General features: G+C 37.7%; 1 protein-coding gene across 2 annotated transcripts; it reads left to right on the top strand.

The window, feature by feature from the left end:
* Nucleotides 1–1,561: 1,561 nt before the first annotated feature.
* Nucleotides 1,562–7,783, top strand: Dsel (dermatan sulfate epimerase-like). Of its 2 annotated transcripts, none has more exons than XM_006249608.5 (2): nucleotides 1,562–2,093; nucleotides 2,845–7,783. In XM_006249608.5, the coding sequence occupies exon 2, from the start codon at nucleotides 3,682–3,684 to the stop codon at nucleotides 7,306–7,308; it is 3,627 nt and encodes a 1,208-aa protein (XP_006249670.1). In that variant the 5' UTR covers nucleotides 1,562–2,093; nucleotides 2,845–3,681; the 3' UTR covers nucleotides 7,309–7,783. The 2 variants fall into 2 exon arrangements, with proteins under 2 accessions (XP_006249670.1, NP_001292210.1); NM_001305281.1 differs by having other exon boundaries at nucleotides 1,604–2,388; nucleotides 2,845–7,776.
* The last annotated feature ends 3,478 nt before the right edge of the window (nucleotides 7,784–11,261 follow it).

The following is an 11,261-nucleotide window of genomic DNA, read 5'->3' as shown; positions in this document are numbered from 1 at the left end:
CAGTTCCTACAGAGGTACTAACTACTCATAGGCAGATTTCTTGTTGAATAGAGGAGTGCCTCAGCCAAGACACTAATCCACAGAACTTAGAGACCCAAGCAGAAACAAATACTCTTCTGTTGAAACAATTTTTGGGAAAACTTATGAGGAATTTAGTAATATGAACTGAAACTAAGATTAGAAAATTCCAATCAGAGAAAATTTCAGTAGCTACAGGAGAAGGGGGTTGGAGGTAGGGTGACTGAACAGACACCCTGAGGAAGGCATAGACTATACTCTATTATTAAAGGGCTAAAGGAAAACTTACTTTGGCTATTAGGCTAGGGAACAGTTCCAACCGGGGCAAAATATAAGAGTGGTTTGTCTATAATTACATGATCACAAGTTAAATCTACTAGTAAAGTCATCTTTTCTTCTTTCTGATATCACTCTAACAACTGCCCTCTTCCCATCCCCCGCCCCTAGTCTCCAAGAATACAGATGTGTATTTTAGCAAACAATAAGTGTTAGAAGAAAACTGAACTTTAACTAATCCCTAATCCCCATCTAGGGATCAAGTTTAAATCATTGAACTGTGATAGCTCCTTGTATTATTACCTCCAAGTTATCGACCAGACGGTAGGTTGGCCTACGTCCAAATGTAACCTAAGCTCCGTGGAAAGTGCTCCAGTTGAGTACAACAGGAACAATATTTAAGCCTGTTCACCAACTGTATTTCCAAGCCTCAAATTACATATGCATATATGGTGCGGGTGTGAAAGTAATCACAGTAAGCAGTTTTTTATTTTTTGTTTTTTATTTTTTGTTTTTTATTTTTTGGTTTTTTTTTTTCTGATTGCGTGACCTATACTTGCTTCAACTGAATTTCCAAGCTTCAAATTACACACGCATATATATATATATATATATATATATATATATATATATGGTGCGGGGGTGACAGTAATCACAGTAAACAGTTATTTTTTTCTTTTCTTTTCTGATTGCTTGTCCTATACTTGCTTGAATTCAGCAGAAACTTTCCATCAGTAGAGATGACTAGTCCATTTTGCTATTGAAGTTGTTCTTAGTATACCAATCTGGATATTGTGGGTGTGTCTATGATAGCAGGAGCAGCAGGTGTGCCTCAGGGTTTCGAAGAAGGGCTTAGACAGTCCTTTCCCAGCTCTTAAGGATAACTGAATATTCTTCTCCTTCCACAGTCATTACCTATCCCATCCCCCAAGAGTTTCTCTCATTCTTTGTAATTACAACTCCCTCCTACCACATTTAGATGTTTAACATATGTCTTCGTCCAATAACCAAAAAGTTAGAACACCACCCTAGACAGATGCTCAGACAAAGGGGCTTCCAAACCTCCCGGAAATGTAGTTGAGGTGCTAGCAATAGCCAAGCTGACCCAGCTCAGTTTAACAGAACCCCTATAGCACACTGGCAGTGCGCCCGCTGATCAGGCCTTTTTCCCTGGGCCTTTCTGCGGGGCGCCCCGCCCAGGCCCGCCAGCTGCTAGGCGGGCGTTTGGTACCCTAAGACCCGCCTCTACCCCGCCCCAATGCACGCCTCCCTGGATCAGGCCCCGCCCCGCCCTCCACTACGTGTCGTCTTTTCCTGCCATCAGTGGGCTAGTCAGCAACAGCTAGCTGGGCACAGCGTCGGTCCAGGCGGCATCGGGCCTCGGGTTACGGTCGCTCTCTTCAAGGCAGCGCCTGGAGATCACCGCCGCCCGCGGTTTGCCTCCTACCAACGAAGCAGTCCCCGCCAGCGCCTGGCGTTCCTCCCGGCGGGCGTGTCTGGGTCTCCATCGCGGAGACTCGGCCCTGAGGAGACTCGGCACCTAGGAGAGCAGCGGAGACTGTGGTGCTGAGAAAAACCACACGCTTTAGAGAACCTCCCCGCCCCCGAAATGTAGGGCCGCTGAGGAGAACAAGCCTGGCGGCTGCCTGTGCTCTCCCGGGCCTCACACGGGCGGAGGCTTGTCGAGCTCTTGATGTCCGTAGGCCCGCCTCCAAAGAAACCTCAATTGCTTGAGCTGCCACCCTTCGCCTGTGTTGGGGCCCAGCTCTGCTTGAAGATCCTGTTGCAGGCGGCCTGAGGTAAGCCAACTTGGTCATTTAGAAGTCTCTAGTCCCCACATTGCAGGCACAGGTCAGGCAGTAGGTACTGGAGCAAAAGGATGTTGCGTTCTGAAGAAAGGACTTAAAATATGCAACAGGCGGGTCAAATCAGGAACTACTAGACGTGTTTATTTCCTGAAGAAAGGAGACTTGTCTAAGATAGAAACTTAGTGAGTTTCTTCCAAATCCAAGATGGGCAAAAGAGAGGCCTGCTCCTTAAACCCGGGGATGAGCGCCCTCTGGCGGCTTATGGGGAGGATGTTAACAGCTATAGGTGAGCAATTGAGTCAACAGTGCCCTTTCTCTACCTTCTGCACTGTCATTTATGAGTTGTCCAAAGAAAACTTTGTCATATGAAGTTACTTTTCGTTTCTTAAAATCTAAACTTTGGACCATAATTTAAAAGAGTCGTTTTGACTTACTTTTCCTAATCAAAATAGCAAGAATATTTTATTCACCTCTATGATGATGACTTGTGAATAGAAACATGTTTAAATAGCTAAAACAAACAAAATGAAATATGAAATATGTCTTGTGTTTCATCTCTGCTAATATTAATTGGGATCCACATGTGTATGAAAATATAAGGAAAAAACACTAGAAAAAAGTTAGATTGAAAATAATGCTACTGTGATTCTCACATTTCTATCAAATGACTAAACTATATAAATCATCAATTTATCTCCACTTCCCAGTCTTAGAAAATTGCTTTGTTTTGTTTTTCTCCCAGAGAGGAGTGACACGAAAAAAGAACAAAAGACAGACTTCAGTGTTGTGAAAGTGGATTTTTTTTACCCACTTGGTGGATGTGTTCATGATTGGAAGAACATCTAGACATTGAAGAGATTAGACTCTTTTAGAGGTACAGATAAACAAACTTGATATAAGAATATTTGGAAATGCTTTAAAAAGACGTTTGAAATGAAGGCAGAAAGTTCAATGTCCTTTGACAACCATGTAGGAATTTCTACACTTGTTCAGAATATTTTATTTTCCAAAATGGAAGAAGAAACAATTGACAAACCATTGTGCTTCAGACTCTGAGAAAAAAACATAATGAAATCTGCTCACTCTGTGAAGGACAATACTTTATCATCTTTTGGGGGACAGACAGAAATGTACCATATGTGTGTGGTAAGTTAATCAGGAAGGATGCTTTCTTGTGCTCGAAATGACTTCATTTGAATTTTGGAATTTTTTAAATTTTCTCTTTTTCACATGTTAGTTAGATTTATATACAGAGAATAAATGCTGGATTCCTTGTATTTTCTGACTACAACACTGATTTTTGTGCATTATGGAGACACTGGAGGCATTAATATTCCTTGAAATATTTTATTGGAAGCAAATGTGTGCCAAGCACACAAACATGCTATATAATTTCCTCTTTACATCAACTTTCCTTGCTTTGAATGAGCTGAATGTCACCTGGATTTCACAGCCTATGAAGTATATAGTCTGTTTTTTTGCTACACCTTTAATATATAATTTATAGTAACCAGATGGGAAACACATTAAACACTGTGCTTAACATATATGCCTAAGTAAAAGATCTTCCCCATGGATCATGGCGTTAATGTTTACAGGACATTTATTATTTTTAACATTGATGATGTGTAGTTTTACTACTTGTGAAGAATCTGTGAGCAATTATTCTGAATGGGCAGTTTTCACTGATGATGTACAATGGTTTAAGACACAGAAAATACAAGATTTCAAACTCAACCAAAAACTTTATCCAAATTTATACTTTGATGCCGGAGATATACAAACAATGAAACAACAGTCTCGTACAAGCCATTTGCATATTTTTAGAGCTATCAAAAGTGCAGTGACAATTATGCTGTCCAACCCATCATACTACCTACCTCCACCCAAGCATGCTGAGTTTGCTGCCAAGTGGAACGAAATATATGGTAATAACCTTCCTCCTTTAGCATTGTATTGTTTATTATGCCCAGAAGACAAGGTTGCCTTTGAATTTGTCATGGAATATATGGACAGGATGGTTAGCTACAAAGACTGGCTAGTTCAGAATGCACCAGGGGATGAGGTTCCACTTGGCCATTCTTTAACAGGTTTTGCTACTGCCTTTGACTTTTTATATAATCTATTAGGTAAGCAGCGGAAACAAAAATACCTTGAAAAAATTTGGATTGTTACTGAGGAAATGTATGAATATTCCAAGATTCGCTCATGGGGCAAACAACTTCTTCATAATCACCAAGCTACAAATATGATCGCATTACTCATAGGGGCCTTGGTTACTGGAGTAGATAAAGGATCTAAAGCAAACATATGGAAACGGGTTGCTGTTGATGAGATGGAAAAAACTATGTTTATCTTGAACCATATTGTAGACGGCTCTTTGGATGAAGGTGTTGCCTATGGCAGCTATACCTCCAAATCAGTTACACAGTATGTTTTCTTGGCACAGCGCCATTTTAACATCAGTAACTTTGATAATAACTGGCTAAAAATGCACTTTTGGTTTTATTATGCTACACTTTTGCCAGGCTATCAAAGAACTGTAGGCATAGCAGATTCTAATTATAATTGGTTTTACGGTCCAGAAAGCCAGTTAATTTTTTTGGATAAGTTCATTTTACGGAATGGAGCTGGAAATTGGTTAGCTCAGCAAATTAGAAAGCATCGACCTAAGGATGGACCAATGGTTCCTTCCACTGCTCAGCGGTGGAGTACTCTTCATACTGAATACATCTGGTATGATCCAACGCTCCCCCCACAGCCTCCTGTTGATTTTGGCACTGCAAAAATGCACACATTTCCTAACTGGGGTGTTGTGACTTATGGGGGTGGCTTACCAAACACACAGACCAATACCTTTGTGTCTTTTAAATCTGGGAAACTGGGAGGACGAGCTGTATATGACATAGTTCACTTTCAGCCATATTCCTGGATTGATGGATGGAAAAGCTTTAACCCAGGACATGAACATCCAGATCAAAATTCATTTACTTTTGCCCCTAATGGACAAGTATTTGTTTCTGAGGCTCTTTATGGACCAAAGTTGAGCCACCTTAACAATGTATTGGTGTTCGCCCCATCACCATCAAGCCAATGTAATCAGCCCTGGGAAGGTCAACTGGGAGAATGTGCACAATGGCTCAAGTGGACTGGTGAAGAGGTTGGTGATGCAGCTGGGGAAGTTATTGCTGCTGCTCAACATGGAGAAAGGATGTTTGTGAGTGGGGAAGCAGTGTCTGCTTATTCTTCTGCAATGAGACTGAAAAGTGTCTATCGTGCTTTAATTCTTTTAAATTCGCAAACTCTGCTTGTTGTGGATCATATTGAAAGGCAAGAGACTTCCCCAATAAATTCTGTCAGTGCCTTCTTTCATAATTTGGATATTGATTTTAAATACATCCCATACAGGTTTATGAATCGGTATAATGGTGCCATGATGGATGTGTGGGATGCACACTATAAAATGTTTTGGTTTGATCACCATGGCAACAGTCCTGTGGCCAGTATACAAGAAGCAGAACAGGCTGCAGAATTTAAGAAACGGTGGACTCAGTTCGTTAATGTTACATTTCATATGGAATCCACAATCACACGAATTGCTTATGTATTTTATGGTCCATATGTCAATGTTTCCAGCTGCAGATTTATTGATAGTTCCAGTTCTGGACTTCAGATTTCTTTATATGTCAATAGTACTGAACATAGTGTTTCTGTTGTAACTGACTACCAAAACCTGAAAAGCAGATTCAGATACCTGGGATTTGGTGGTTTTGCCAGTGTGGCTAATCAAGGACAAATAACTCGATTTGGTTTGGGTACTCAAGCAATATTAAACCCTGTAAGACATGAAAGAGTTATTAATTTCCCCTTCGGGTTTAAATTTAATATAGCAGTTGGATTCATTTTGTGTATTAGTTTGGTTATTTTAACTTTTCAGTGGCGGTTTTACCTTTCCTTTAGAAAGCTAATGCGCTGTGTATTAATACTTGTTATTGCCTTGTGGTTAATTGAGCTTCTGGATGTATGGAGCACTTGCACTCAGCCCATCTGTGCAAAGTGGACAAGGACAGAAGCTAAGGCAAATGAGAAGGTCATTATTTCCGAAGGGCATCATGTGGATCTTCCTAATGTTGTTATTACCTCACTCCCTGGTTCAGGAGCTGAAATTCTCAAACAGCTTTTTTTCAATAGTAGTGATTTTCTCTACATTAGAATTCCTACGACCTACATGGATATCCCTGAAACTGAATTTGAAATTGACTCATTTGTAGATGCTTGTGAATGGAAAGTATCAGATATCCACAGTGGGCAATTTCATCTTCTTCGAGGGTGGCTGCAGTCTTTGGTCCAGGATACAAAACTTCATTTACAAAACATCCATCTACATGAAACCAGTAGGAATAAACTGGTCCAATATTTTACAACTAATAAGGACAAAAAACGGAAATTGAAAAGAAGGGAGTCTTTGCCAGATCAAAGAAGTAGAATAAAAGGATCATTTGATATTGATGCTGAATATATTAGGGCTTTAAGAAGACACCTAGTTTATTACCCAAGTGCACGTCCTGTGCTCAGCTTAAGTAGTGGTAGCTGGACATTGAAGCTTCATTTTTTTCAAGAAGTTTTAGGAACTTCAATGCGGGCATTGTACATAGTAAGAGACCCCCGAGCTTGGGTCTATTCAATGCTATATGGTAGTAAACCAAGTCTTTATTCTTTGAAGAATGTGCCAGACCACTTAGCAAAATTGTTTAAAATAGAGGAAGGTAAAAGCAAGTGTAACTCGAATTCTGGCTATGCTTTTGAATATGAATCACTGAAGAAAGAATTAGAAATACCCCAATTAAATGCTGTCTCATTATTATCTCATTTGTGGGTAGCAAACACTGCAGCAGCCTTGAGAATAAATACGGATTTGCTGCCTACCAATTACCATCTGGTCAAGTTTGAAGATATTGTTCATTTTCCTCAGAAGACTACTGAAAGGATTTTTGCTTTTCTTGGCATTCCTTTGTCTCCCGCTAGTTTAAACCAAATACTATTTGCCACTTCCACAAACCTTTTTTATCTTCCATATGAGAGGGAAATATCACCATCTAATACTAATATTTGGAAAACAAATTTGCCTAGAAATGAAATAAAGCTAATTGAAAACATTTGCTGGACACTGATGGATCGTCTAGGATATCCAAAGTTTATGGACTAAATGCTGCAGGTCAGCAAAATTTGCACTAATATGTCCCAACCTACTTTGTGGATATGAACTATAAAACTGTTTATTCTTGTACATGTATGTATGTGTGTAGAGAGAATGTGTGTTTTCAGTCTGTTATTTCACAGAGATATTTTCAAAATAGGCACTATAGTTGGCCTAGCAGGATTTATTTTTATGTTACCACTTTTTTGCCTTTGTTTCTGAATTTTTTTCTGCTAAAATGTTTCTGCTACAGAGGTATATATTCTGGGGGTCTGAAAATATGGGAAGATTTTAATGAACTTTAACTCACCTTTCGAAACTAGTTATCTATCTTGGGACCTCAAACACTGCAAAAGGCCTTGCAATTGCTGCTCTATCCAGTCATCTCTTGCTCATAAGATGGACTACAAAACTTTATGTTTTGAAAAGATCTAATGTTTACCTTGCACACAAAAAAGAAATAAAAAGAAGGAAAAATCCTTTATTTTGTATAGTGTTCATTGAAATCACTGGTGGGGGAGGAATGAGAAAAGTTCCTATAAGATTCTTTAGAAAATATAGATGATTAAGGTTTCTTTGTTTTCTTCCTTCCTTCCTTCCTGTTTTCCTTTCTTTTTTATTTAAGAAATAAGACTGTGAACAGTGGATACTGAAATTTGGTGGGTTATTTTGGAAGTGGTCCTCTCACTTGCCGCCCTTAAGCTACAGCTGTTTGCTGTCCCACTGCCCTCATCCTATCTAGCCTGTCACTGTCAACAAAAAGTCAGTAGTTATTACCTACATCATTCCTTCTCCCAATGATGTATTTTGTGTTAAAGACTGACACAGATTTATAATCACATTTAGTTGTGTGGCATTACTACAATATGACTCAAAGCAAAAGCAGACTGCTGCCTGTGGTAGTGGTTTTTATTTTCTTATTTTTTTATTTTTTTATTTTTATTTTTTGAGGGTTGGGGGGAGGTAGGGTGATAGTGACTGGAAACAGAATTAAAGAGCTTTCCTGTTTCATCATGTATCCCATTGAGTGAACAGGCTGCTAATGGCTGCAAAAGTTGAAGGAAATTGAGAGATGATGTCAGAAGCATCTGTTCTCTTTACCATCTGCATCTTATTATAAATTAGTCAACATAAATTGTGGTTCATTTTACTTGGTAGATTCTGAAATCAGAAAGGCCCTGCTATTATAAGCCAATGGAGTAATTACAATATGTTTGTGGAACATTAACAGGCTGCATTACGATTTCATGGTAATTTATGCAGATTGCAGTCTTCTTCCTGATGTTTCAAAGTATAGTTTCCTTAACCTCTCTAACATTTGGAGTCTGTCATACTGACCTAGATAATAGAGGTTGTGTCTCTGTAGTTTGTTATTTTGCCTAACTGTATCATCCAGAGTGATAAAGCTGAGGACTTGTTACATTCCAGCAGAGTCTCCTTTAGCTGTCATTTCTTTTTTTTTCCATGATGGTATAGTAAAGAGCACTCAATGTCCCCTATATCTGTGCTTACCATATAGGACACGTAATTTTGCTTTCATGTTAAAATGAATAAAAATTAATATAGACCGAAAACACAAATCTACATTTTTAGTTTCAAGGAACATTATAACAGATTTGAAAACGTGTGTAATTGGTACCTGGATGATAACACTATTTCAATTATTAGTCAGAGTCGCACTGTTCGTTTTCAATTCCCAGAATATGATCTTAAGTCAGATCAAATAGAAAAGTGCTGGGGTGAAAGAGCAGTATTTGATACTAAGGTAATAATTATAAATGGGTAGGTATAGGTACAGAGAGGACAGTAAAGCTACTTCTGTCTTTCTTTGAAAAGTGTACAGAACTGTATCTATGGGTTAAAGATGGTTAATGGGTTATGTGGAGGAAAAAAGAAAGAAGAGATGTAGAAAATAAAGTGCAATTTTGAGATGGGATATAGAAATGTTTTACTGATATATCACAGTGTATCCTAGCTTCAGCTTCACAGATCAATACAGAGCTAAACTTTCTCATTCCAGAGTAAAAGTGAGACATGATCCCTTTTCTAGTTTTTTTTCTATAATGAACATCTGAACAAGAATTTGCAAATCCCTTCAGAGAAGTATCGTATACAGAAAAGGGATCAATTGAGTTTGCCTGCATATGCTCATTCCTGAGCCCTGCTGCCTGACAATTGAGTACTTAAGGTGAGTGACACTTTTGGCACATCTCCTGAATATTCTCGAAACATATTACCAAAAAAGATTATCATTATTATTTGTTTTGAAGAATTTAAAGTATCCTGTAAAGGCCGTTTCTTGACCAATGTCTACAAACTTAAGCTTAATTGGTACAACTACTCATTAAAAATAACCTAGGCATTTTGAGAAATTGTGCTATTAGGTGGCAAAGTAGAGAAACAGTGGTAATGAAGTTATCAAAAATTTCCAACCAGTACAGATTTATTCTACATGATTAGAAAACAACCCATCCTAAAGCTAAAATTCATTTAGAGTTTGATTCTTTTGAAAAGCCTGGATATTAAATTTATAAATATGCTTAAATTTAATTTATGACTTTTATGTAATGACATGTACATATTAAGCTTAGATTCCACATTTTCATTAAGCTTAGAATAACACATTTGGTTTCTTTAGAAAAGCAAAATAATTAACTATTTCCTATGAATGAAACTATCTTTTTCAAGTTTTAAAAGATGACATGACCTTCAAGTTACCCAAATATCTCCAAAATCATCTGCCTTTTCACTTATAGCAGTACCTTGAATATCCAGCATCATGTCATGTTACAATCTCACTGTCTGGACTTTTATTTGATATCACTGTTTAGAAGATTCTGTTCATTATGACAAATCTTAGCTATTTTGGTATGAACCCTATCACTTAATTTTGAGCAATTTTATAGTCTGTGATTATAACTGAGTGCTTTCAATGATTAAGAAAGATGTAGGAGAAAATAACAACCAGATCTAAGGATGCATAACTTTCTAAAATATATTTAGTCATTGAACATTGAACCATTTCTTGCTGATATGTGTTGGCTTAATTGTCTAATGTTCCTACATTTTTAAAATTCACTTAAGCAAAGAAAAACATTGAAATAATTTTCAAGACCAAAATGACTTAAAGTTTGAACAGATGATGGCAGGTAATTTTGTAGATTCATAACATTATAAACCTTGATGTTTGTGCTATACAATTATGTGGGTTAATATTTTAACATAAGTAATATGTGTTTAATTGATTTCATTATCTGTAAACCTGCCCCTTTACCCCTACTTTTGGTGTTTTATACCATTTTCCAGTTGCTTAAGAAAGAAAACAGAAGAACAACCATAGACAGAAGTCTCCATGCTTAATAAAGGCGTTTGGGCTATGGCGGTTGGAATAATTTTGTCATGCACCTCATCTTTGGGTTACAGTATTGGCAATTTGTGTGCTACTATATGAACCCAAGATGGAGAATTCTGGCCCATTTAATATTCGTGCTCACTTTTACAAGTGCACCTAAGAGACTTGGGATCCTCCAATTTCAACAACAGGAAATCTTCCTTCTGCTCTGATAACTTTGTTCTAAGATCTGGCTCTGCGATGTTAAATAATAAGGATATATCTATAATTCTCATGTGTACTCAATACCCCACTACCACCACCACAGTTAGATTTCATTCAGGAATAATAATTAAGAAGAAACCTCTTGCAAGTTACATTAGTCTAATTAATCCACCAAAGAACAGTCATGATACAAACATTGTAACTTAAGTATTATGTCTTGTCATATAAATAAAAAATATGGGTTTCATATATTACATATATGCAACTTTCACTATTGTATGTGGTAGTTACATATTAAGTATATCCTTCATATCTGTATCAAATGGTTTTCTGAAACCTACTGATAAGTATTTTGTTGAAATACTGACACAGGCAGATTCTCTTCCCTCAAATGAGTGAAACCATT

The sequence above is a fragment of the Rattus norvegicus genome, chromosome 13 (assembly GCF_036323735.1).
Source record: "Rattus norvegicus strain BN/NHsdMcwi chromosome 13, GRCr8, whole genome shotgun sequence".
NCBI lineage: Eukaryota > Metazoa > Chordata > Mammalia > Rodentia > Muridae > Rattus > Rattus norvegicus.
Note: the sequence above shows the minus strand (reverse complement) of the source record. Positions and strands in the feature narration are given on the sequence as shown.